Genomic DNA, 26,561 nt, shown 5'->3' on the forward strand with positions numbered 1-26,561 from the left:
GGAACTGGCGCCCGGTCTGTGCTTTCAGACTATTTTTCACACTGTGTGATGGTAAAAACCAATAAAACCTTTTCAGCTAACGTTTGAACTGGGAATGATTTCTGTTAGCTGCGTGGATGGGAACTGCTGAAGTCACAGCCTGCACCACCGAGTGAGCACCTGAAGGAAAGATGTGGTCAGCCCTGGGAGCACAGGTCAAGGAGGTTCACCTGTGTGAGGGGGTAAAGCCAGGCTGCACCCCTCCTAGCCCTCATTTAAGGGCTGACTGCCACTGTGGATCTCTTGTTGGAGATCCCTCCCCTTTGTGGAGTTCCTTCCCTGTGAACCTAGATCTTCGGGGACGGGTGAGCACTGTTTTCCTTTAGCAACACCTTGTTTGTGCTGGTCTCTTTGCTTTTACTACCTTCACACTGTGTCTCTCAGCTGAAGGTGAATGCTGCAGGGATGCCGTGGATCAGACAGCTCAGCCCTCTGAGCAACCCGTGCTGGCCACAGCACCTCCAGTCAAACCTATTTAGTCACGTCCTTTCCTAAAGAAAAGTGCATCGAGTCTCCATGCGGGCAAGCACAGTGCAGGAAGATGCTGCCACCCCAGTTCTCCCCCTCTGCCCTTTGCAAACTGAGCCCTGTTCATGCAGGAGGTGTAGCATCACCTTGAGATGTTCCTAAACAGAGAACAGACCCATGCTCGTGGCTGGGCCACTCCTTACCTACAGCTTTTCAACAGCAAGGAGGCGTGAAGAAACAAGCTGGGGCGTTCAGTCGGTACGTGTTCTTTATTCTAATTAAAAGTCTATTAGAAACAGCACACAGGCCCAGCAGCAGCTTTCCAACAATTCCACTCACTGCTGTCACGAGGTCGTTCAGCTGTACCACGAAAGGAGGTGACTGAAACAAATCTTGCACTCCGCACTCAAGCACTCACTCACCTGCCACTTTAAATAGGTTTCCAACAGAATAAAAATAGATACACCCCAGAATACAAAAAAGTTTGTTTTTTTCTTTTTTTTTCCCCTCTAAAGCCTTTATACAAATTGATAAGAGGGTGCATGATTCCCTAACGTTTTGAGTACGTTTCGCATTGAGCCTCTTTTCCTTTTGTTCTGGATGGTTTGTTCCTGTCCTCCATCAGAACACGTCGGCCAGAACTGCAGGAGTCATTCCCAGTTTTACAACGTCTACCATTTGTTTGTAGGAGTGATTCCCCACACTGAGGAGCTCACGTGTGTCCCAAAGAGCTGTGCACCTCTGAGCTGGAGCTCAGGAGCCTCCACCTCCTGCACACCAGGCTGGGGGTGCAACCCTCAGCTCCTGCTGTGCTCGGCAGTGGCCCCAACCCAACTCAAAGCCACTGAAGTTGCTGCTCGTCCCTCCTGTGCTGTGGGTCACCTTGAGGCAGTGGCCTGGGCTGAGCTTCTCCCGTGAGCTCTGAGACTGAAGCATCCCCATCCTGGGGACAATTTGGTGTTTCTAATGGCAGGTGGTTTGGGGTTTTTTGGTCAACACACAGCTGTCAGGATCGATTCCTTTTTAAGCCAGGTAAGTCTTTTTTGGCAGTTCTGAACACACGATTCACGCAGCAGCACCTCAGAACCAGCACCACCTCCCTCAAGGTGGCTCCCCCCCACCCCAACACAAGCTAGCAATTTACGGAGGCAAATTTATCCCAAAGATTCATTAGTACAGTCCCCTTCACACCATCCCCCATCCCCACCCTCCCCCCCTCAGAGCTCGCTAAGGTTAAATGCTTCAGATGAACTTCTCAAGCACTTCAGCACTGCCACCACTGCACAGCAGCCGTTCTAACACATCAAGGACAAAGTGAAAAGAAAGCACTGCCCAGCAAAAGCAACACGGCACCCATGTTAGAGGCTCTGACTTACTGGAGATGCCCCCTGGACAATGTACTTAACGAGAAGCCAGGCAAATCCATCAGGAAGTCAGAAATGATTCTTGAGAGCTCAGGGGAGTGCCAAGGAGAGCAACATCCTATTCTGTACACGTTGAGTTTTTAGCCAAAGCCAGCTGCCTTGGTTTCATTTTCATCTCTTTTAACGGATCGTGTTGATGCTGAACTTTGCTCCAATTAAAAGCAAGAAAGCTTTGTTTTGTTGTGTTTCCCCCTGGTTTTTTTTCTTCCTCTTTTCCCCCGGATTATTTCTCGGTAATTACACATTCCCCACTCGTGGCAAGTTTACTTCTTAGCATTCAAAAGATCTTCCCATTTTAAGGCTAGACTAAGAAATGTTAAAAGCTTCTGTAAACATTTCCTCTTCCTCCCGTTCCCCCCTCCCCCCCCCTCCCTTAGTTGCACATTTGAAAGTCCAACTACAATGAGGTAATTTTTGTGTATTTATATCTTAAAAAGTCCTTGTGGGGACAAGCTGAGAGGCATGCCAATCTGAACACTGATCCAATTGGAGTGGGAGAGCTTCCACAGCAGGGTATGCACCGGCATCTGTCCTTCAGTTGGTGATCTTCTCAATTTCATCCATGTCATCCGTGTCCAATCTGCTGATCTTTTTGCCTGCAGGAGACAGGAAACAGTCAGCACACCACGGAGAGCCAAGGGAAAGCTGCTCATGCAGACAGCTGTCACTCAGATCTGCTCAGGTCCACAGCAATCAACGACATCTGATTTTAGAGGGGGAAAAAAAGAAGCCTGGGGGTACGTACTGAAGTGTTCCTGGATCCTGTTGAGGATATTCATGCTGTGCTTGCTGTCTACCATGTTGATTGCCAGCCCTCGCTTGCCAAAGCGACCCGTGCGCCCGATCCGGTGCAGGTAGGTCTCGTTATCTGGATTTCCATCCTTGTCCACGGGAAGGTCAAAATTGATGACAACAGAGACCTGCTCCACGTCGATCCCTGACAAAAGAAAGCATCAGGTGCTGTGATTTCAGCTGTTCTGTAGCAGGAAAACCTCCTGTGGCCTGACCTGCGTGCATTTTGGTCTGAATATCCAACAGATATTCAGACAGCTGCCAAGTGGCACCCCCAGAATGAGTGAAGATTGAGCAGCCACTCTCAAACTCAGAAGTAATGTGAGAAGCAGCAATGACCAGCCCACAGAAGCCACGAGCGTGGCTGGAAATGGACATTCTCCACGTGATATTTCTGGGGTACTCTGACACAGAAGCCATACAGCTGTTATCCCACAGAATCCCCCTGGCATGGCTAACAGAAGAACAGGCTGAGCTGCTCAGAGTCGCCTCAGAACCCTCATTTGCCCCGAGTGGAACACTCCAGGATACAAACACTTCCTGCAAGCTGCTCAGCAGCCTGAATGGAAACACCTCTGCCCCTCCTGGCCCAGCTCTGCCTCTCCTTACCTCTGGCACAGACGTTGGTGGTCACCAGCACCTTTTCCTTGCCCTCTCGGAAGCGCTCTATCACCGCAGCTCTCTGCTCCACCATCATTTCCCCGCTGAGCAGTGCCACCTGGTGGCCTTCCTTGGACAGCTCTGCCGCCAGCCAGCCAGCCGTCTTCCGAGTCTGGAACACAAAGCAAAGCCCATCTACATGAGGAAGTTTTACTTCACTTTACACGTGAGGCTTGCACTATATACATACACCGAAGTCTCAGAACCATCGTCAAGAAAAATCAAAGCACTCAGCTCAGAAAGGGGCAGCGTCTGAACAGAAAGAAGTTGGGAATTCCCATAAAGGATCTACACAGTGTTGGATTAAACCATTTCCAATTGGTTTCCTGAACTGTGACTGTGACGTGTGGAGGCAGCAGAAAAGCAGACTGCACAAACAGGTTCCACCCTGTCTGAGCTAACACCAGCAGAGCTCTGCACAGCTATCTGCACTGCTTATTCTCAGATTTATATTGGCTTCCAGGAAGAAGAAAAAGCCACGGTGTAGCTCGCAGAGAAACCCCTCACGTACGACAGCAATCACCAAAAGGAAATTGAGGGCTAGGAAAAACTGTGTATCAGATGAACTATGACTTCCCCATCCCTTTCTTGGGTCTGAAAAGGACACAAAGCCACAAAGCCCCCCCCCGAAGGGACTCACGTGGCAGAAGATCATGGCCTGGGCAATGGTGATGGCACCATAGATATTACAGAGGGCACGGAACTTCTCTTCTCTGCTATTGCACAGAGCGTAATACTGCTTAATAGTGTCCAGTGTCTCCTCCTCTCGCTTCAGTTTAATGATGTTTGGGTCAGGAACAACTTTCTGAGCGAACTTCCACACCGAATCCTCAAAGGTGGCTGAGAACAGAAGCATCTGGCAGTTCCTGGGGAGCATCCTGCAGGAGAGAACCAAGAGGGCAGCATTCCCCTGACAGGACAGACACCCTGGGAACACAGACTGACAACCTCAGAGCTGGTTATTTCAGTGGCTGCAAAGCCTCACACTTCTCTCACCAGCACCTGATCGTTCCCACATCCAGGCTCACATCCTTAAAAAAGGAACAAAGCCACACTCTGAGGCTTATTCCATATGAAAATTACAACTGCTCGTCTTCCCCTGGGGTTCTGCCTCTATCAGCAGTCAGGATCAGAGCTAAAGGTATTGTTTTAATCTCGTTGCTTTGATGTGGAGGCCACGAGGCAAGAACGCAGCCCTGCTGCCCCTACGTTACACAACATCTGTAAGTGCTCACCTCTGAATGCGGATGCTCTGATCCTGGTGGCCCTGGGTTGCTATCATCACATCTGCCTCGTCCAAAACGAACACTTTGATTTTCTTGGGGTCGATGAACTTCAGCTTGGAGCACCAGTCCAGCACAGTGCCAGGCGTGCCAATCACGATCTGCTCAGAGATCTTCCGACCTCTCTCCACTGCCCAGACAGAGAAGCCACACATCAAGCTCTGAGATCAGCCACAGTACAACTCATACCGAGCTCAGACTGAGCTCAGGGATAAAACCACTGCTGTCCCAGGGCACCCATTAAGTTAATTCTCGTTACATCACATTCGTATAGTGAATTCATGCTGCACGTTCCAGTGCTGTATTGCACCCAAGGAAAATCATTTTTGTTTGCAGTCTGTCAGTGGTGTTTCAGCTTACTCACATTTATTGCCTCGGACAGCATATGCAAGCTTCAGCTCCGGGTAAAACTTGCCCATCTGTTCGATCACTTTTCCAGTCTGAAGTGCCAGCTCGTATGTTGGGGAAAGGCACAGGCACTGGGGGGGGGGGGGGAATAACAAGCATGAGATGACCAACGCCAACAGGATACTTCTAAAGAATCAATTCAGGCCTCTGTAACACTGCTCAACTATCTCACAAGGAAACGGGATCTAAAAGGCCTCAACAGAAGCCCAGGCCCTTTGGTAGGGGTCACTGCAGCACCCCAAACCCCAGAGGAGGGCTCCAGCCTACAGCTCACCTGTGCTACAACCCCCCCATGGGTGCTGGTGAGCTACACAACCCACCTGTGGGTGCTTGTTCCCAGGTTCAACACGGCTGAGCATGGCGAGGACGAAGGCGGCCGTCTTGCCAGTACCAGACTGAGACTGTGCAATCAGGTTCTGCGGGCTGCTGTGACACACAGCGAGGTTCAACATCAGCATGAGCTCAAGGAAAACAAACCACCCCACAGCTCTGAGGTGTGTCACTGCTCTGTCCTTCCCCCACAGCCCCCCGCTGTCCTCCCATCCCAGCAACATGACAATCTCCCTACACTAGAGGAAGCAGAAAGCATGTGTACATACGGTTCAGCAAGCATCATGGGCAGGGCGTTCTCCTGTATCTTTGATGGTCTGTTGAAGCCCATGGCGTAGACTCCTTGCAGGAGCTGTGGTTTCCTGCAGACAGAGGGGTTCTCTCTTAAGCTTTGCCTTGGAATATCTCAGAGGCAAGCAGCTACAGCAACCCAACGGGCAAGGAAAGCCCTGCAGCCAGACCTTGAGCTGCCACGTCTGCATCCTTGCTGGGATCACACTGCTGCATGACCACCACCAGTGGCAGGAAGCTGCAAGCAGCAGTGCAGTGCTCTTTGGAGCAGAAGCTTTACCCCCAGTGTACTAAGTCAACCTGCTTGCCTGACTTTCAGCATAAAAATCCTCATGTCACAGCTCCAGAGGCTGCTGTGACACTTCTTGCATGTTCTAAAGCAGCTTTCCAGACAATCCTGGTGATCCTGGAATAGAGGCCACTAATCCTGTCCACTAATCCAACCTGAAACTTGGGTCATGGTGGCAGCGAGCTCCTAGCTGACGGCCTCCAAACTGGAAGCAGTGCTCCACTCAAAGCAAGTTGCACTTCTGCCCACCACTTCCCACTGCTCAGCACAACACGCAGCTTGAAAAGAAGGTATCACTTTCAGAGGACAGCCAGAACAAAAGCCCTTTGAGAGGTAACTTTGCACTGCTCAAGGACGCTCCAAGCCCAGCCCTGACACAGTTGCCAAGGCTGCAATAAGTCACAACACAGAGCTCAGTTAGCCTGGCTGCCTCACCCCTGACTCCCCCGGGTTGTTTGCCTTCTGAAAGACAGGAGTTACTCTGCTGGGCACTACAAGATCGCTGCTCTTTGGGATACATCCAGCCACCAAGGAAGCAGAACAACACTGCTGTGATGTCCATCCCAGCAGGTCCAGTTTCCCTTGCAACGTGGTGGCAAAGCTGAGATCATCAACACAATCAACTACACCCCCACAGTCCACCTCTGGATACACAAATCTATCACACCCAGCTCCCATTGGCACTTACAGGTGCAGCTCCTCGAAGGACTTGACGGAGTAGAGGGGCGAGGCGGGGTCCCTCTGCAGCACCTCCACCTGGTTGGTGGTGTCCACCAGGTTGCTGCGGATCAGCTTGTTCAGCAGGGACTGGGCAGCTCGGTCCTCTGCAGAAAGGGAAGTGGAAAAGCCATCACAGGGGTCGCTCCCGCTGCCATACTTCGCTACCCAAACAAGACCCAAATTCCCCCGCAGACAGCCCAGACTTCCTGAATGCCAGGACATCCTACGGGTTCACACTTCACATTCAGCCTCACAAAGCGAAGCTGACAGAGTTCTAAGGCCGAGTGGAGACCTTAGGGCTGAACCCATTCAAGTTACTACAGCTCAGTATCTAGCTGGGAAGCAGGGCTGAGCACCCCCTGTCTGCTGGCGGGGGGACAGACGGCTTTCAGGGCTCCTTTGTTGATCACACCGTCATTAGGGTCGGGAAGAGCACCGACATCCCATCGAGGAAAGGAAAGCACGAAGAAACGGCACTTGGGGGGATTCCAGGTGCACGGGGTGGGGGGGAGCGGGATCAGAACAGCACCCGAGCGGCTGCACGTGGGCTTTTCCCAACAGATCTGCCCTCCGGGTGACCTCCACGAGCCATTTCCCGAAGGATCCGGCCACTCCGAACGCACACACCCACCTTTCTCCTCATCCTCCGTCTTCTCCGCGTTGTCGTCTGCCTTCAGCACGGCACCTGCGGAAGAAGGACGGGGAGAGAGCCAGGGGGGTATAATCTTTGGGCCTGAAAGCCGCGGGGACATCCCGGCCCGCCCGCCCGCCCCCAGCGCTCACCGTTGGCGTCGGGTTTGGCCTTCTCCTCCTTCAGCTGCAGAGTGCTCAGCTGCAACAAGGGCACACGGTGAGCGCGGCTGCGGGGCAGGGAGGGGGAAAGAGGGAGGGGTGTGAGGGGGTACGTGCGTGGGGAAGGGCTTACCGACTCCGCCGCCGCCTCCTGCTCGTCCACGGCCAGGGCCCACGAATCGGTGGCCATGGCCGGGCCGGGCCGCGCCGCCAGCACCGCAATGGCGCCGAACGCTGTTCCGCTCCCGGTTGGGGGCGGAGGCACCGACACTATGGTTCCGGGGAAGCGGGGTTCCGCCTCCACGCGTGTGTGTGTGTGTGTGTGTGTGTGTGTGTGTGTGCGTGGGGGGGGGGGGGGTTAGGAGGGAGCGCCGGGATGGAGGTTAGGTTAGGGTGGGGTGAGGTTCTGCTCTAGGTTCGCCCCCACTGCGTGGCGCGGGGCTAGCTTTGTTCTGCGATGTTGCGTTAGCACACCCGCGGTGTGACGTGTCTCTGCGTGGCGTGGGGTGAGCTCCGCTTCCCACGGCAGGCAGCGAGCTGCTGAGGATGCCTGCACTCCGCCCGAAGGTTCTAGGGAGACTGGCTCTCGTAGCTTTGCGACCGTTGGTTTCGTGCCGCGGTTGCTAAGCTACCGGGGCTTCCTCCCATAAGCCCTCGGTGAGCTCGGGGCGCAGCTCAGACGTCACCGCTGTAGCGTTTGGACTCGGTGATCTTGTAGGTCCTTTCCAACCTTATGAACCTATGTCAGCCGTTGCCATCCCCGAAACGGAGACGCAGAGGGAGAACGGAGCTGCGTGCCCCATCCGCGCTCCACGTGCGCCCTATTATTACAGCAACACTTGTGGGGCGGCCCCATCCCCCACCTGTCCTCATCCCCCGTGGGCTGTGTGGCCGCGCTGGGTCACCCCTCTCGCAGCCCTCCTCTGCTGTCAACGGTTTACGGGCAGGTTGGGCCCGGTTCTGTGACGATTGGTGTGGGGGACCCACGGACCCACGCCCCAGGAGAGGGGAAGGGAGAAAGGGAAAAGGGAGATGGGCCTAGAAACAAAACAACGGCAACGGTCTGAGGAGGAAAGCTCATTTACTAAATAGATATCGGAAAGCAAAATAACACAATATAATACAATAAAATTGGAATTAAAGCTAATAAATCGAGTAAAATGAGCAAGAGAGAGTGTCTGATAAACCGAAGGCCTTACGCTAACGCTGAAGGCGGACGGCAGCGAGCACCCACTGCTGAGTGGATCCCAAAGGAAAGAGAGTGTCCTGTGAATGCAGACAGCTTTTATCTTTCCCTCTGAGCATAAACACGTAAGAACGCAAAGCATCGCAAAGTCCTCTGGGGAATGGAGTTGTTCTCTTCTGAGACAGGCATACCTGGAACTATCGATGATCCACGGAGCTGGAGCATGAACTCTTTAACTCTAAATGCACTACATGATGTTATGATGTGGAATACCAGTACCAAAAATCATAAAACCATGACACCTGCCCTCTCCCTCCTCGTCTCCATCTCCCCGTGCCTTCCAGAGGCAGAGCGGTGCGAAGCTGCCTGCGTGATTCCTTTCAGCCCCCCCCAAGCCAAGCTGCAGAAGGGGAAAAGTTGCTCGGCACCCCCCCCACACCCCCACCCCGGCCCACCTTCCTCATCCTCATAGGTAAGGCAAGGATCAGCGGCTGCGTGTGCGGGCTTTGGCAGGCTGAGCACCATCCCCGCCACCCCCCCCCTCCCCCCCGTGGTGCTGCGTGGGCTCCGACACCGCATCGGTGCAACAGGCGGCCGGTTGTTCACGCACATCCCCGCAACGCGCGGCCGCCTGCGAGGCTGTAAGCGGGCTGCAAGCCGCTGGATGTCAGTGTTGATTGACGCAAAAGAAGCCGGAGGAACATTTTGAACCATTTACACAACAGCCGTCTTCCAAGTTTTGGGGGGGGGGGGGGTGGTCCCCTGTTTTGTGTGCTGGGGCTGAGCGCGTCCGGCCCGGCGGTGACTTCCAGCCGAGCCCACGCGGATGGGATTACGGCTGCGATGCCGCTGATGCAGCGCTGATCCGTCCCGCTGGGGCCGGGCCAGCGGCTGTGATGCTGCAGCAACCCGTGGTGGTGATATCTGGGAGCTGGGGACCCGCCAGCTTCGCTCCCCCGTGGCCGCGTGGAGCCCAAGTGGGCTGCGTGGGCTTGCAGTTTGTGCCAACCTCCTGCTGTCCCCCACGTCCGGGGCTTGAATTCACCTCCCGGGCATCTCAGGAATTAACTCCCCTCTCCTCGCTTCCCCTGCTCATTCCTCCCTTTCTTCCCTAAGGCAGAACGCTCCCTCTCTTTCCTCCCCCCATCTGGTGCTTAATTACTTCCCGATATCCCGATGCCCTCTGCCACCCCTCGGCGGTGCAGCCAGCCCTCTGTTATCTCGCCCCGAGCACCCTATGCGTCAGCTGCCTGGAAACGATCCTGCCCTCCTGCAGCGCCGTGCCCGTGCTGGGGGGGGGGGGGAGGAAGCACGCTGGGGATGGAGCCCGGAGCAGAACCTCCGGGGAAGGGTTGCAGCGCTTGGCAGCTTTGCAGCTGAGCTGTGCTGAGCCAGGGATGAGTCACGGTGTGCGGGAGAGGGAGGGCAAGAGCCTTCTCTGGGGGCAGCAGCCCTGTAGGGTTTGGGGGAGGCCGAAATTGACCCGTTCTGTCCCAGCTTGAGCGGTACATGGGAGGGGGTGAGATGTGCAGACGGGGATGTGCTGCTCAGGACTCACTTCTCCTTCCATCCTCAGGGCTGTGAAGGCACCAGGAGGACGCACGGTGCTCCAGGTTCCTCTCGTGGGCTCGCGGGGAAAATGCCAGGGCTGATCAACCAGAGCTCCCGTTGCCCACTGCCGCTCACCGCCTCCGAGGTGACATCCTGTGTCAGTGGCTATGCCCTGGGCCTGACAGCATCACTCACCTACTGCAACCCGTGTGCACAGCCCTGCAGAGGCAAGTGAAGCATGTGCTGCCGTGGGAGAGATGTCCTGTGGTTGTAAATGCAAAGTGACGTGGGCCTAAGGGGTATGAGTGGGGAAGTGTGAGTCTGGGTATCACAGAATGGCCCCGGTCTCACTTAGCCCCAGTGGGCCAGTGCCCAGAATCACATCCAGGTGGGCTTGGAGATTTGCATGGATGGAAACCCCACCATGTCCCTGTGCCCCATTACTGAACAGAGCAGCAGGGTCAGCTCCTCAACCTGCTGGCATTGGCAGCACGGGCACACTGCTGGCTCGTGGGCACCTTGGTGTCCACCAGGCCCTCCCCTGCCATGCACTTTCCAGCTGTGTGCCCGAGCACATCCTGCATTTGTTCCTCCCCATGGCAGCATTTGGCTCTTCTTGTTCATGAATCAGATCTGTAGAATGGTTGGGTTGTAAGGGACCTTCAAACCCACCCAGTGCATCCCACCAGACCCTAACCCATCCAGCCTGGCCTTGAACTCCTCCAGAGAACCCAAGGCTGAACCCAAGGGTTCTGGATGGGGGCCTGCTGTTGCTAAAACCCTGCTGGCTGGCAGGGCTCTTCGTCTTCCCCCTGGATGAAGGCACCACCGTCGTGGGATTTGAGGCAGTGATCTGCCAGCGTGCCGTGACTGTGCAGATCAAGGACAAAGCCAAGATTGACGAAGTGTATTTCAACAGCATCAGCCTCTCTGATGGAAGAGCTCCTGATGGGGGTGGTGAGAGGGTCTGGGGTCTTTTGGGGAACACGGGGAAGAGAGCAAGGGGAAGGGGAGGTAGTAGAGGGTGGATGTGTGCTGTGGTGTCAAGGGGACTCATGTCTTTATGGCATCTGACAAAATGTTGGTGCAGAGGGCTGTGGCTTGGGATCTTTGGAGGGCTGGTGTGGGTATTTGGTCCAGGGCTGGGGTGTCTGTGGCATTTAGTGTGGTTGTGATGCCCTAATACGACTCTCTCTCTGCAGGAAGGATTGTGATGGATGAGGACTTGGAGAGGATTGCTTTTGTGGCCAACCTGGGCACGATTCCTCCCCTGGAAAGCGTCTCCATCTTCATCAGCACTTCGTCTGAGCTGCAGACGCTGCCCAGTGGGGCCGTGCGGGTCCTCCTGCCGGCTGTGTGTGTCCCCAGGGTCCCCCAGCCCAGCCTGGAAAACACCAGCAGCCTTTCCAGCCACCTGCTGCGAACGTATGGAACCATGGGATGGGCTCTGGGTGGGACTGCTGCGGGGTAACAGCACTCAGGCATTCATTGGACTTCACCTCCCTGGCAGGGACAAGCAGTGCTGTGCATCAGGGAGCCTGGAGCATGGGAGCAGGTTCTGCTTGGCCCAACTGCTGCAGAGTGAGGCCATCAACCCCTCTGAATATGAGTTCAGCTTCCACCTGGAGATCCGGGGGCCGTGCTTGCTGGCAGGTACAGGGCTGCCCACGATGCCCACACTCATCCTCCTCCTTTGCTTCCCATGCATGGGGTCCTCTGTCCCTCCCTAACCACCCCTTGGTTCCCCTGGGCAGGTGTTGAGAGCCCCACACATGAGATCCGAGCGGACGCCGACCCCTCTGCTCGCTCAGCCAAGAGCATCCTCGTCACATTGGCCAACAGGCACACGTTTGACAGAGCTGTGGAGATCCTGATCCACCCGAGTGGTACGTGGGCTCTGCCCCTCCCTGGGTCCCGCAGTGATTTTGCACACACTGCCAGGGGTCGGACTTCCACTAGATAACCCCAGTCCCCCTCAGAAGTCATTGCAACCACGAGTGCCTGCAGCTCTTCCAAACCTGGAGCTGAGCTGGAGTGGTTCTCCTGCATTTCCAGAGCCCCACATGCCTCACATCTTAATGGAAGAAGGAGACATGACGCCTGCGGAGTACGAGCAGCACTTGAAGGGGAAGAATGATTTCATTAAAGGCACAAAGAAGGACTCCAGCACTGAGAAAAAGGTGAGAAGCACTGAGGGTTGAGTACGTGGTTGCCTGCCTGCTCACAGTGCTGGTCTGTAACTGCAGTGTCCTCCCTTGGAGAGGGGTTTGTATGGAGGAGGAGGGGAAAATTCTGCACTGCTTCAGATAAACTGGGTGTGGAAGGAGCTCTGAGATGGGTATTGTGTGTATAATTAGTGCTGTTCTAGTGTAGCGTAATTAGGTAGGTACATTATTATGGCATTAATGGTATTATAGTTATTGCAGTGACATTGAATAAAATATTCTTTTAATTGCTCGGTAAATGTTTACCGTTTCTGGATAGCTGTCAGAGAGATGGAAGAGGTTTGGCTGGCAATAACAAGCTCAGACGGGGACAAGGTAGTAAGAAACTTCTCTTTGTTCTGCTGACAAGCAAACAGAAGAATATCAGCTCTGGGATTTGTGCCCCAGCTGAGTGACAGCTCAGTGCCACGTGATGGGTGGAGTGGGGGAGACCACTGGGACCCCCATCTCCTGCACTCAGGGCCCCCATATGCTTGCTGCCCTCAAGCAGGAGCTATCTGGGCATACCTGGGCTGCTGCTCGTGCTGCTGGGGCTCCTCACTTCGCTGTGTTCCCTTCTCTTCTCCCACAGTGATGAGGATGGTGCTTGCTTGCACGGCGAGTGCTTCCCCTAATTGTGTTCAGCAGTGGAACGAAATGAACCTCCCACACCACGACTCAGATGGCTCCCTAATTATTTCTGTCAACTTATGGGGAGGATCATTCCAGAATCGTTTCCCTGCGAGAAAACCACCTCTGTGACCCAGGAGGACTGGGCAGCAACTGCACAGAGGGTGAAAAGCAGAGAAAAAGCCCCTGTGAGGTGCATGCAGTGCTCTCTGCTCCTTGGATGAAGTCCTCAACACCTGGGGCAGATTTCTGCTGCTCAGAGTCACAGCATCGTTAGGACTGGATAAGATCTCTGAGATCACCAAGGCCAGCTGCCAAGCCGTGCCCATAAACCATGTCCCCGAGTGCTGCAGAATGGATCCTGGGTCCCCAGCAAGATGCTTGGGGAGCCTGGGAAAACCCAGCAGCTGATTCAGAGGCTGAAAAATCACCCTCCCAGATTTTTTACACCCTCTCCTTCTTCCCTGCAGACGGAAATCATCCGGAAGCGCCTGCACAAGGACATCCCCCACCACCCTGTTGTCATGCTGAACTTCTGCCCCGAGCTCAGCGCAGCCCCAGCAGACCTGCGGGATGCTCCCAGGGAGTTCATCTTCCTGGTGGACTGCAGTGGGAGCAGCACGAGCATCAGCCGTGCCAAGGTTTGTGTTGCTGGACCCCGCTCTGTGGTTCTGTGACCCTCCATCTCTCAATGCCTGAGGGCTCAGGGCATCCTGAGAGACCAATTTTAGTGCTAAGCACTGCCCGTGCCCTTGCAGACACCTCCATGTCCCCTTTTTCAAACAATAACGAGGGCCTGTGGTCTGGTGTAGGGATATGAGCAGGGTGCTGAGAGCTCTGGGTGATGGGAAGGCCTCGTTGAGATGTTTTTGGGGTTCCCACGGAGCTTCAGGTTCCCTTGCCATCACCCCTTCTGGAAGAGGGGTCAGAGCACTGTGTCCTGGCTGTAGGACCACCCCTCACTCGTCGTTCCTGGGACCTGGCTATGCTTCTTGCCACTGCTCGGGGGATCTGGAGAGGTTCCTGAGCCCACTGGGGGTATGGTAAAAGGGAAAGCACTCTGAGACCTTTAATTATCATTGGACGCAGGCTGGTGTGTGCTGGCTGCCAGCTGGTGGGCACTGGGGAGAAGCTGCAGTCTCTGGCAGAAGCTCTGCACAGTTTCTCTTGGTTTTTGGGGCCACCTGAGCCCCAGGACCTTAATGGGCATCGCTTCTTCCTGAGTAGGGCATGGATCCGTGCTGCCCATGCAGACAGTGAGAGAGAATTGCAGAGCCCCTCAGGGTTTTGGTTGCGTTTGAGCGCTGTGCTGAGCACTGCAGTGGCTCCATGACACACACTCACCCTTCCCAACCCAACTGCCCACCCAGGTTTGGGTGCAAACACCCGGTGCCGACACATCCCCGCTCCAGCAGCAGCTCTGCCTGCAGGCAGGGAGCATTCTGAGCCCATCTCCTTCCCAACCTCCTCCCGTTTCCATGGGAACTGGCTGAGGACATCCACCTCCAGCGATGAGGAGCGTGCTGTCACCCTGAGGGATGGCACCGAGCCCCAGGAGGGCCGCAGGTCCCCCCCTCCTTTCCTTTGCTGCAAAGCATCCACTCTGTGCTCTTGGGCGTGGGCTGGGTTTGGGCAGGAGGTCCCTAACCTGACCCACAGAGGTGGGAAGTTCAGGACTCTGTGCATCTGATCCCTTCCAGCATGGAGAAGGGCCATTGCTTGCGTCAGCACTGGCAAAATAACTGGGAATTGACTTCTCTGGAGGCAAACATCTCTTCTTATTGAGCCGCCGTATTGATAGAGAGTGCAACGGGATCAAGATCAATATTTACCACAAGAAGCAATAAATCCTTCTGCTCGATGAAACAGAAGGCAGGCTTTGGGAGCTCGCTTCGGGAAGCGCTGTAACGGAAATATTTGGAAATCTGGGTGCTTTTATATGCTTGGTTTTTTTATCTTGGTAATGAGTTCCAAGGCACGATGTCAGCGCGGAGACGTGCAGGAGCCAGCACCCCCAGAGCCTGCTGGGAGCAGCGATATAAATACATCCCTGGAGGTTTGAGGGAACAGCTTGGTGAGGAGCTGAAGGGCAGCCCCACTTGTGGACCACGAGCCCTGCCCTGGGATGCTGGCGATGAAGCCAGGAGGTGGCTGCTGTGACCTTGGCAGCTCCTCTCCCAGGGCTGGCTCTGGGCTTTCTGCTGCCCTAGGCAGAAGTCTGCCTTTATCGGAGCACATGCAGCAAGCACTGAGCACTGCCAGCTCTCTGCTCCCACTCCTGCAGCACTGCTTGCTGCTGGAGTTGTCCACAGTGGCCGTCCCAGTCCCAGCAGCTCCAAGCACTGTCCCCTTATGTAAGAGACCAGGAGCAGGCGAGTTAGATAACCACTGCTGGTAATGACAAGTGCTGGAAGCAGCCTCTCCCTGCTATTTTAATTGTGCCAGCTATAAGGGAGTTGGGGCTGGGGGAGGCTTCTCCTTTTGTGCAACTCGAAGCTGTTTGTTTATTTCTGCCTGTCCGGGCACTGCGGTGCATTACGTGTCGCACAGCTCCGCTTCTCGCCCGCCAGCTCCGTGCTGCAGTGCCTCGGGGTGAGCACAGAATTCACCACTTTGGGGTAACAGAGGTTTTGTTCTTTGAAAGCACCCCCTCTTCCTCACCGCGACCCGAATATCGTTAGGGAACTCGTAGTGGTGCGCAGAGAAATCACGTGGAAGAAACCGATGTCGAACTGGAGAATCGTTGAGGTTGGACGAGACCTCCAAGATCTCCAAGTCCAACTCCAGCCCACCCCACTGTGCCCACTGACCACATCCCTCACATCTCTGCCTTCCTTGAGCACCTCCATGGGAGGAACTGTGGGTGCCCCATCCCTGGGGATGCTCAGGGTGAGGTTTGGGCACCTGATCTTGCCACAACCAGCCCACGGTGTTGGGTTGGGACTGGGTGGGCTGGGAGATCTCATCCAACCCAACCATTCCATGAAGCCAAAGTGGACAGGAGGGGCATAGTGTGCTGACCCCGTGCTTCCTTCCCCCAGGACGCGCTGTTGGTGGCCCTCAAGAGCCTGATGCCAACGTGCCTCTTCAACATCATCACCTTCAGCTCCACCTTCAAGACCCTGTTCCCATCCAGCAGGACGTACTGCGAGGTGGGTGCCGGGCAGATGGGACAGGAGCTGGGGGGACACGTGGGCAATCCCACTCTCCTCCTGCAGGAGAGCCTGGCCACGGCCTGTGAGAGCATCAGGAGGATGCATGCCGACGTGGGGAGCCCCAACATCTTGTCACCTCTCAAGTGGATCGTCCGGCAGCCCATCCACAGGGGCCACCCCCGCCTGCTCTTCCTGCTGACGCACGGGGCTGCAGACAACACGGGGACAGTGCTGGAGCTGCTGAGGAGCCACTCGTGCTCCACCAGGTATGGGGGGACCGTGGGGCTGCAGCTCACAGCTGAGGAACAGAGAACCTCAAAGGGTTTGGAACGGATCCCAGAAGTTCAGATGCTTTTTTAACAATCGGGGAATTGAGCTGACAGCTTCTCAGGCTCTCGGCTGGAGCTTCCTGCTAGGAGAGATTGACACACCAGCAATCTTCCTTGCTGGTTTGGGTATTTATTTATTTATTTATTTGTGAAGCACATCTGGGCTCGGGCCCAGCTGCTTCCAGGATGGGAATTGAATTTGCTGAAAAAGAGCAATGGGAAAGCAGGAAATGAGCACGGCAAGCTCCCAGCCTGTCCCCCAGCCCTCACTGGTCTGCTTTCTCCTCCGTCTCTTCAAGAGAGATGAAACGTTAGAAAAATGGAAGAAAAATCGTAGAATGCCTTGGGTTGGAAGGGACCCTAAAGTTCCAACCCTGGGAGGGTTGCCAAGCACTGAAGCAGGAACTAAAAAGCCTTACTCCTCCCCAGCCCAGGGCTGATCAGAGAGTCTGCTCTGTGCTCTCCTTCCTCTGTAGAGGGCTGAGCACTTCTCAGCAGGGCAGGAATACCTGTCCCTCTCTTTTGGTGCTGGAATCTGGGCTTTGAGCCCTTATCTCAAAAGGAGATCAGAACTTCTTTAAGAGGGTGTGAGTCTCTGGAAGATTTGCAGCCATATGGGGATTAAAACCTCGGAGAGAAAAGCCCCCCAGTGTTGATGCAGATGGCTGCTGGGGGTGTTTTCTCCCTGTGCCTGCCCTTGGTTTGCAGCCCTTGGCTTGCTGAGCTGGTTGAGGGCAGCAGTCTCGCCCAGCTGGTTCTTCTTGCCTTGAGAAAACGTTTGTTTTAATTGTCAGCAGAAATAATTACTAGCTCTTTAATGCTATTGACCGCAGGCACTCAGCGGGGAGAGGAGCTGACCTGGCAGCCAAGTGCTTGGGGATCCTGCTGGCAAGCCCCGAGTGTTGTTCCTTCACAAAAACCAAGAATCAGAGAGTGGTTTGGGTTGGAAGGGACCTGAGAGCCCATCCAATCCCAACCCCCCGCCGTGGGCAGGGACGCCTTCCACTGGACCGTGCTGCCCCATCCAACCTGGCCTCGGCTCCCAGCCCCGCTGCAACCACCCAAACAAGGATCTCCTTTCTCTTCCCCGTGCAGGTGCTACAGCTTCGGTGTCGGGCCCCACGCCTGCAGCAGGCTGGTGCAGGGGGTGGCTGCTGTGTCCAGGGGCATCGCTGAGTTCCTGGCGGAGGGTGAGCGGCTGCAGCCCAAGGTACGACCGCGTGCCGTCACCTCTCCAAACTGTCACGTTGTGCTTCAGCAGTGTGGCCCTGCTCCCCCTCCTCCTGCTGCCGCCTCTGCAGCTCCCACTCTGCAGCAGGTGGATGAGCAGGAGGGGGTGGGAGCATCCTCCTCTCCGCTGGCGGAGGCAGTGGGAGGTGTTTACCCCACGCGGGGATGGGAGAGGCGATAGCCACTGTGCAGCAGCTCCGGCTTCAAAGCAGCTGCTGCCGCAGAGCAAGGAAGGGCAGAGAGCCGGCATCAAAGCAGCCAATTAGTTTTGAAGTCAGGCTCAGCCCTGGTGCTGCTCAGGCGAGAAGTACCCGGGGTTGGAGGGAGGGGAGCGTGCTGCCGTTGCTTTGCCTATTAAGCTGACTTTAAAGCAGATGAGGGAGCTTCATTTCCACCCTCCCCGTGAAGGCTGAGGCTGTGCTGTAAGAATGGTCCTTTGTGGGCTCTGTCTCCTGGTAAAAGCATGCACTGAGTGACTAAACCCGGGGACAATCAGGTCCTCAGCTCATAAATGTCCTTAAATTCTGTCTCTGCATCCTCCATCTCAAAGGACTTCAGCCCTTGTCCCTCTGCAGGAACCTGTAGCACACAGAATCCTCTCTGAGACAGAATGGCATCAGCGTTTCTGATGTAAATTAAAAGCAAAGACAGTGAAGGGAGGTGATTTCTTTCTTTCTTTCTTTTTTTTTCTTTCTCTCTTAAATAGAGCTATTAATAAAGTGCTTTGCCTTCAGCAGTCTGAGGCATCAATTAATAGCCTTATAAAAGAGCCCGGTGCGTCTTCCAGAGCCGGTGACAAAGCAGTGGGAACAATAGGGAACACAGGAGATGCAAAGCTGTGAATCTGGAGCTGACTTCCCACGGTGTGCAGGGATGGCTCTGCAGTCCACGTGTCCTCACAGGTGTTGGCTTTCCCCGTAGGGCCAATGGAGGATAGCGTAGGGTCGCTATCTCCATTTGTTTGTGCTGGCACTGACCTCCCCCTCCCAACCAAACCCTCCTGTGTCGGGGTTTGGGGCTCAGCCCCACATCTTTTGGCGTGGTTCTGTCCCCACCCCCAGGTGATCAGGTCGCTGAAGAAAGCGATGGCCCCGGTCCTGAGCGACGTGACGGTGGAGTGGGTCTTCCCCGAAAGCACCGAGGCTCTGGTTTCCCCCATCAGCACCAGCTGCCTCTTCCCAGGGGACCGCCTGGTGGGCTACAGCATCGTCTGCGACACCTCGCTGTACATCCCCAAGCCCAGAGCTGTGAGTGCCACTCTTCACCCTGGGCCCCCTGGGTGACCGAGGTCCCCTGGGCACCAACACTGGGCCATCTCTCCCCAGGACAAGAGGCGACGGTACAGCACCATGCGCTCCCAGGAGTCGGGCAGCTCTGTTTTCTTTCATTCCCAAGAAGAGGGAACCGCTGCCGAGAGCTGGAGCTACCCAGAGGGATGCAGCAGCCCGGATCAGCTGGCGGTGGGCAGGGACCCGAGCGGAGAATCAGACACGGACCCCGGTCAGGCCCCTGTCTTCCCAAGCAGCTTTCATCTCTGCTCTGCCAATTTGCTCTCCTGACAGCCCCGTCTCCCCCAGCTGCGAAGTGTCAGAGGGCTTTGTGGGAGGATGACAGATCCCGGTGAGGCTGTTTGGTTCGGATGTTTTACCTGGAGCTGTCAGGAAACCGATGGCAGCCCCACAGATCTGGCTTCCCCAGAGGTTTCCAAAGCTTGCCAGCTTCTGCCCGTGCTGCAGGGGTAAACCTCTGCTGCCTTGTGGGATGTCCTCTGCTGATAGTCAGAGGGGAACCACGCGGCCCATCTCAACCTTGTCAAAAACGATGAGAAATCGTTCGTTTCCAAATGAAAAGTTGCTCTTGCTCTGACAGGAACATGTCTGTGCTAATGAAATTGCATTAGTAAACCCTTTGTCTTCTCCAGGAAGGTTTGGGTAAATGCAGTCAGCTTTTTTTTTTTTTCCCTTCTTTCTTTCTTTCTTTCTTTCTTTTTTTTTTCTTCTGGCTGAACACTGCTCAGACGAAGCCTCCCCAACCCTGCCACCCCCAGAGGTTTGCTCGTAGGCTCTCGTTTTCTCCTCTGCTTTTGCTGCTTTGCTTTCAACTGAGTGGGGCTGAATGAAGTCCTTGCCCTCCCCTGGAGCACTGATGCTGACCCTTTCTCCCTCTCCCAACTCAGATACAAAGGCATCCTGCAGGAGACGTGCATACAGTGCCAACCAAATCTCCGACCACCAACCCCTGAGCAAGGAGCCCACGGCCAGCGACCCGGGCAGTGTGCTCCTGAGGAACCCCCTCCGCAAAACCCAGCTGCAGGACCTGCAGCAGCTCAGCCCCGAGCTGCAGCCGCTGCATTTCCAGGTGGGTGACCCCAAAGTTGCTCCATGTGCTGTAGGATCAGCCCACAGCACGTGGAGGGGCCTGGGTTGTGGAGGAGAAGGGTCACACCAGCCCCCTGTGGGTGTGCTGCAGCGTGCTATGAGCATGTGGCAAACACAGATGGGATGCTGATGGGATCCTGCTCCCTGCTTCTGTTTGCTGAATGCCTCTCTCCTCCTCCCACACCTGCGTGGTTTGTGCTTTGCTTTGCTGTTATGTCATCCCCATGCTCCCTCCTGCCCGTCTCCCCAGCGTTTGGCAGTGGTGTATAATCTGACCGGGGCACAGCTATGCCCTACAAGGTCCCCAGGTCGATCCCAAAGCACATCCCACAGCTTCAGGCTGGGGCATGGCTGTGTGTGATGACCCACACGCTGAGCCCAGCTCTGGGAAGGGTTTGGGGCTGCTCCGTGGAAGGGTGGGGATGGGTTTTCTCCCGTCCTCAGCATCACTGCGATGCCCAGTGCTGAAACCAGCACTGGGAGGATGCGCAGCGGCCGTGCACTTCTGTTCCCATGGAAACACAGAGGGATGCTGGGGTCTCGTTTCTCTTCTGCTGACACCGGGGTGAAGGGGGGGCTGGAGGCGAGGGGATGGGAACGAACCCTCTGCCCTGTGTAGCAGCAGCAGGGAGGGTGGTGAAAAGCACGGCACAAGCAAGCTGATGGGTTCAGGAGATACTTGCGACCTTCCTTGCTCTGCTGAGGCCCGCAGAGCATCCTGCCTGTGCGTGGGATGCTCAGCATGAAGGCAGGGATGGAAATGACTCCCTTCTGGAGGGCAGTAAACCATTACCAGCGTGCGTCCCGCTCGTAATTAATTGCAGCCTGGTTTTGCTGTCCCTTGTGCTGAGAGGGCTCCTGGCGGCTCTCCGAGGCCGGCTGCCAGGGCTTGACATTTACTGGGCTGTGAGTGTGAGCCCTCTGCTCGCCTCCACGCCAGCCGTGCTGGGATGGAAAGGTCAGGGCTGGCAATGTGCAGCTCGGTGCTCCTTCCTCATCTGGGAGGAGAGCTCAGGATAAAAGCGGAGCTCTGGATGGGATGGAGCACTTCTGGCTGACTCTGAGCTTGGGGAGCCCCTGTTTTGGGTCACACACGCTGCTTTCTGCCCCCCTGTTTTTGCTGGTGGGTTCGCAGAGCATCACACCGTCAGTGGTGAGGGATGGAGGCTGGCTCCTTGCTGCTCCCTGTGCTGGATGCAGCACCAGAGATGCTGCAGGGGAGATTCATGTCCCCTGCAAGTGGAGAAACAGCCTTGTTAAAAACATAAAATAAAATGACTCCCTTCTCCCCATCCTCTACACCCTCCTCCTCCCGTTACCAAGTAACTGGTGCTTGATCTTTCCATCTCTCTTCTTTCCCTTGTCTCCCAAATGAAGCCATTAAAATGTCTGCAGGGCTGAAACCCATATATCACCTCCTGTGCATCTGGGGAGAGAACCCCTGGGACCCGGGTGCCTTGGGGATGCACTGCAGCTCTGTCTCAACCTGGGGGGGTCGTGGGGAAAGAAAACTCAATATCTTTGCATTCCCCAGCCCTTCAGTGCCACCCCACACATCTCCACTGCCCGGATCTGGGGTGTGGGTGCCCGTCAGCCATCCCTGCTGCAGCGGAGCCGTGTGTCCCCAGCAGTGCCTGATGCAGATGTGGGATGGGATTCGGGGCTGCTCGACACCAGCCTGCAATCTTCGTCTGACAGCCGGAGCCTTGGGGAGCCAGGTAATGTGGGAGAGAGATTCGGGTGGTTGGAAAGGTTGGAAAAGGTGAACTAAAACCGTCAAGTCAACCCATCCCCACTCACAGCATCATAGAATTGCTGATCTTGGAAGATGACCACGCTCCTCAGTGCCACCACTCAGTGCCTCCCTTGCACTTGATGGCCTTGAAGACCTTTCCCAACCTGAGCAATTCTGTGGTTCCACTGGGGAGGGTTAATTACGACTTCTCCATGAGAGCTGAGTGCCTGCCGTTGTGGTTAATTACGTTATTTTCTCCTCTCTGCAGAGGCTGCCCAGCATCCGTCCTTCACATTGGAAACAGAGACCTCTTCTGACTGGGAGCCCCAGGAATGGGATTCCTGTGCCACGCGGGGATCACTGCGATCCCCCTGCACCTCCTGCAAGGCGGTGGTGAAGGGGCTGCGGGGCAGCGAGCCCGTGCAGTGGGAGATCACCTTCGACCTCCCTGCACTCCTCCGAGAGCGGGACAGGCAGGAGGAGGGCGAGGAGGACGTGTGGAGCGAGACCTTCCACCAGCTGGCAGCCAGGGCTGTCATCAGGGACCTGGAGCTGCTCGCCGAGAGGGAGCGCGCCATCGAGCACGGTAACGGCGCCTCGGCCTCACCCAGCACCATAGAGCCATGGAACATCCCACGGTGGAAAGGGCCTCATTGGATCAAGGGATCATCAACCCAACCCCTCCATGCCCACATCCCAACGCCACATCTCCACGTTGAACGCCTGCGGGGACGGTGACCCCACCGCCTCCCTGGGCAGCCTGCGTCAGCGCATCGCCGCTCCAGCAGAGGCCAATGGAGGACTCCAATGCTGGTGTCTGTCCCGTGCAGGGTCGGGGAGGAGGCACCAGCTCAACGCCGTGCACACCAGCAAGGCCTGCAATGTCATCAGCAAGTACACGGCCTTCGTGCCGCTGGAGCTGAGCAGCGGCACCTACCTGCCCCCCGTCATCGAGTACAGCCACACAGGTAATGTGAGGCTGGGGGGTGGGCAAGGGGGCAAACCCAGGAACCTTGCCAAGGTTTAAGCCAACACCAGATCCACGCACCCAAGGCTGGTCCATCCATCCGTTACTGGGTTCTGCTGGCGTTCCTGTGGTGGCAAGAACCTCACTCTCTGTGGCCAGCCTTGGGTTGGGGCGGCAGAGGGGCTGAGCTCGCCCACCTATGGGGCTTGTTGCTGGTTTAACTCTGTTAATCCTCATACCAAGGGGTACTGTCCAAGCAAGGCAGCCATAGAAGCCTCAGCTCGGGGCGCAGAAGGTGTCGTGGCCTTTCCTCTGCACATCCCCTCTCATCGTGCAGCCAGAACGGAGACGATGGGTTTTATGGTGTGGGTAAGGCTCCCTTCCCTGGCTCCGGTTGTGTCTCCTTGCTGTTGCTCTCAGTTGGCTTAGTCCATGAAGATGGACTGGTCCAGTGGCTGGCGACCAGCCCTCAGCAAAATCCCTTCCAACCCAACCACTCTATAGACATGACCTCTTATTTTATTTATTTAGTTAGTTTTTGTAACTGATCTCTTCTCTGGTCATTTATGCTGCTAAGTACAGCCCACCCCACCCCAACCCCCCTCCCCCCCCAAAAAAAAAAAAAAGCCCAGCCATTTGCTCAGAGCAATTAACCACACGTCTGGCTGGAATCCTTCTCCTTAAACAGGGAAGAAGCTGCAATTTGCCCTGAAACTCCCAAAGCACAGGCAGTGGCTGCCAACCATGCTTGGAAGTTAATTGGCAGCCGTAGCATGGATAGCATGAGGGATGAAGCAGGGCGTAATTAGAGGCAAGAGGACGTGAGGCACTTGCCTGTCACCAAATCCTCTGCTAATGAAGACAAGCTGGGCTGGGACGGCATCTGGTGCTGTCAGAGAGGTGGCAGAACTAAAATCACCTCCATGCTCGGGGGCTGGAGGTGGAACAAGGGAGATTTCAGGTCAGCAGTGATGCTGATGTGCTTCCTTTCTCACAGATACGGATGAGCCCAGGCTGTCACCCTGCAGCACCCCGCTGTCCTCCAGCTGGAAGCGCTGCTGCACCCCTGAAGGTAGGGGAAGGCTTCCAGGGAGCCCAGAGAGGTGGGGCAGCCCACAGCTATGTGCCAGGCCCCACACTTTGGGCTCCTGCATTATTCTTACTCTCCACGTGGCTTCAGCCCTCGTGATTGCTGCTCTCCAGAGGTCAGGTCTGGGCATGAGAAGGGGCAGGAAAATGGCTCGGAGCTGTTGAAGCATAATTGCTGGGAAGTTGAGTCAGTGATTTGAGCTCCTCACCTGGTTTTCTGCTGAGTATTCTTTTTTTTTTTTTAATTATTATTATTTTTTTAAACCCTATTACCTACAATTAGGCCTGTGAGCACAAGACCTGGATGCTTCCAGGGGTGAAAGGCACAGAGCCTTTGGCACAGATTTCCCCATGTTCATTTTTTAAATGTGGTTACCCTGTATCCCACACAAGCAAGGAGAGAGGCAGGATTTGGGTGGAGGCAGCAGCCCAGTGAGCGCCCCACACCCCAGCATTGTGGGTTTTGCTCTCTGTGCTCCAACAGCCGCTCTCCTATCATGTTTACTTTCTGTTTTCTTCCCAGTGCCATTCCAGAGCCTGTCTCCTTCTCCCACACCTTCCCCAAAACCCATCGAGAGCATCTTTGCTGCAAGGTATGAGTGCCCTCCGCCTTCCTCTGCCACCTGCAGGTCTCATGTCAGTGACTGTGACACTGGGGTGTTTGGATAGGGAGGGGAGGTGGGCTTCAGGAGGGGGATGCACACAGGCGATGGCTGCCACCCCATCCTCCTGCAGACTGACCCTCCAGAAGACCAGGCTGCTGACTCGGGCTGCCAAAGGCTTCGTGAGCAAATCTCTGGGCAGAGCAAGCGAAGCCAGCTCTGAGACTGAGAGCGAAAGCTCTGATTACCTTCCACTGGTGAGCAGCTCAGCCCCGGGCAGGGACCATCCCACGCTGTGTCTGGGGGTTCATTTGGGGACAGGGAGCTCCTCTTTCCCCGCACGGGGTGCAAGTGGTTGGTATCTTGGAGCTTCTGGCTGCTCCTTGCAGGTGTCCCTGCAGCTGGCCTGCGGTGCCTTCCTCATGAACAACGCCTTCTGCGAGGCAGTCAGCATCCCCATGGAGAAGCTCTGCTGGACTTCGCCCTTCTCCTGCCACCGCTTGGCACTCAGCCCCTCCAGCTCCTCCAGCACCAAGAAGCCAGAGCAGCACAGAAGCCCCACGCACGGCCAGCAGCTCCTGGTCCCTCGCAGCTCTGCATGGGACACGGGTGGTGCCACGGAGAGCACCTCTGAAGCTCTGAGAGCTGAGAGTGAGCTCTCCCCTCCTGCCATCACCATCTGCTCCTCCCCTCCAGCTGAGCAGAGGGATGCCAGCATCTCCCAGGCAGGCAGCGCTGATGTCCAAACGCTGCTGCTGGATATCGAGCTGCAGAAGCAGACAGAGCCCGAGGGGATGCTGTGGGCCACGGCTGTAGCACTGGCCTGGCTGGAGCACAGCTCAGCATCCCACTTCACCGAGTGGGAGCTGGTGGCTGCCAAGGCCAGCCTGTGGCTGGGAGAGCAGGACTTCCCGCAGGGCTGCAGCCTGGCTGCTGTGAAATCTGCAGCCCAGCAGCTCTTTGTCTTGCTCAGGCACTGGGATGAGAACCTGGAGTTCAACCTGCTGTGCTACAACCCCAGCAGTGTGTGAGATGGGGCAGCAGAATGGGGACTCGTCCATGAGGACGCAGTGGGGAGTGTGATGGGTGGCAAGCAGAAGCAGCCTGAGCAAAATGCTGTGCTCAGGGCTTGGTGCTTTGCCCTAGATCGGTCCCTGTGTGCTTCTGCTTCCCAGCCTGCCCTCGCCCCTTCATTGCTGCCAGGGCTCTGTGTGTCCCCCAGCAACCTCTGTATCGCCACATCCTCAGCTTCTCCCATCTCGTAGCAGAAGTGGGCCAGATCCCACAGATCCCAAATCCCCCAGAATTTCACTAAAGGAAAGCTGCTGTGATGGGCCAAGGAGCTGGGAGGATGCTACCTTGCCTTGAACCCCATGAGCTGCACCAGTTGCAGACTGGGACCATAAATCTGGATGGTGCTGAGCTCTGCAGCCCCCAGACTGCTTTTCCAGGAGCCCACACAGAGCTCCTGCAGCTGGCAGCGTGCCTTAGGGGCAGTGGTGGAGCGGGGTGGGCAGGGAGAGCAGCCCCCCAGTCACTATATAGAGACACCCTGTGCCAAAACAGCTGAGGAGCTGTATTCACTGCCAAAATGCTGCGTCCCTTCTGCACACTGCTCTGATGTTGTGCTGTCAACCAAGGTATTGTCTATGTCACTCCTTGTAGAGCTACGGGGAGCAGAGGATGGGCTGCAAGGGGACATTTCCCAGCCCAAAGCATCCTGCTTCTCCCCAGAGATCCCACCTGGAACGCTCCGTGATCCTCCAGGGATGTGGGGAAGTCCTGTTGCCTTTTCCTCCCGCAGTGTGCTTCAGGTTTCTGTGCTGTGTGTGTGTGTGTGTGTGTGTATGGGGGGGGGGGTCTGTGAGCATCAGTGTCACTGTGTGGGGTCTCTGTGATGGGTTCATTGACACTGCCAGCTTGTCCCAGTAAATCTGCCTTGTTTTGGGGTCTCCCCGACTGTCTGCAGCGTGGTGTGGGTTGTGCAAAAAGAAAAAAGCAAAGCCAAA

General features: G+C 55.9%; 2 protein-coding genes across 3 annotated transcripts; one reads left to right on the forward strand and one right to left on the reverse strand.

Annotated features, from left to right (window-relative positions):
- Positions 1-2,379: 2,379 nt before the first annotated feature.
- LOC136049690 (ATP-dependent RNA helicase DDX19B) lies at positions 2,380-7,725 on the reverse strand. Of its 2 annotated transcripts, none has more exons than XM_065738139.1 (12): positions 7,630-7,725; positions 7,488-7,536; positions 7,336-7,389; positions 6,673-6,808; positions 5,674-5,766; positions 5,395-5,497; positions 5,031-5,145; positions 4,619-4,796; positions 4,024-4,261; positions 3,333-3,495; positions 2,677-2,868; positions 2,380-2,527 (listed from the first exon to the last, which is right to left on the reverse strand). In XM_065738139.1, exons 1-12 carry the CDS (start codon positions 7,684-7,686, stop codon positions 2,466-2,468), a joined length of 1,440 nt encoding a protein of 479 aa, XP_065594211.1. In that variant the 5' UTR covers positions 7,687-7,725; the 3' UTR covers positions 2,380-2,465. The 2 variants fall into 2 exon arrangements, with proteins under 2 accessions (XP_065594211.1, XP_065594210.1); XM_065738138.1 differs by having other exon boundaries at positions 5,395-5,500.
- Positions 7,726-10,321: 2,596 nt separating this feature from the next.
- Positions 10,322-25,822, forward strand: VWA5B1 (von Willebrand factor A domain containing 5B1). The gene is made up of 21 exons (XM_065738140.1): positions 10,322-10,460; positions 11,029-11,190; positions 11,436-11,658; positions 11,744-11,886; positions 11,988-12,119; positions 12,289-12,413; positions 13,538-13,708; positions 16,109-16,219; positions 16,286-16,488; positions 17,647-17,761; positions 18,843-19,028; positions 19,107-19,281; positions 19,958-20,139; positions 21,694-21,877; positions 22,163-22,480; positions 22,725-22,862; positions 23,105-23,230; positions 23,859-23,933; positions 24,474-24,543; positions 24,686-24,809; positions 24,942-25,822. Exons 1-21 carry the CDS (start codon positions 10,322-10,324, stop codon positions 25,581-25,583), a joined length of 3,744 nt encoding a protein of 1,247 aa, XP_065594212.1. The 3' UTR covers positions 25,584-25,822.
- The last annotated feature ends 739 nt before the right edge of the window (positions 25,823-26,561 follow it).

The sequence above is a fragment of the Cyrtonyx montezumae genome, unplaced genomic scaffold (genome assembly GCF_038088225.1).
Source record: "Cyrtonyx montezumae isolate F1298 unplaced genomic scaffold, pur_monq_1.0 scaffold_21, whole genome shotgun sequence".
NCBI classification, from domain to species: domain Eukaryota; kingdom Metazoa; phylum Chordata; class Aves; order Galliformes; family Odontophoridae; genus Cyrtonyx; species Cyrtonyx montezumae.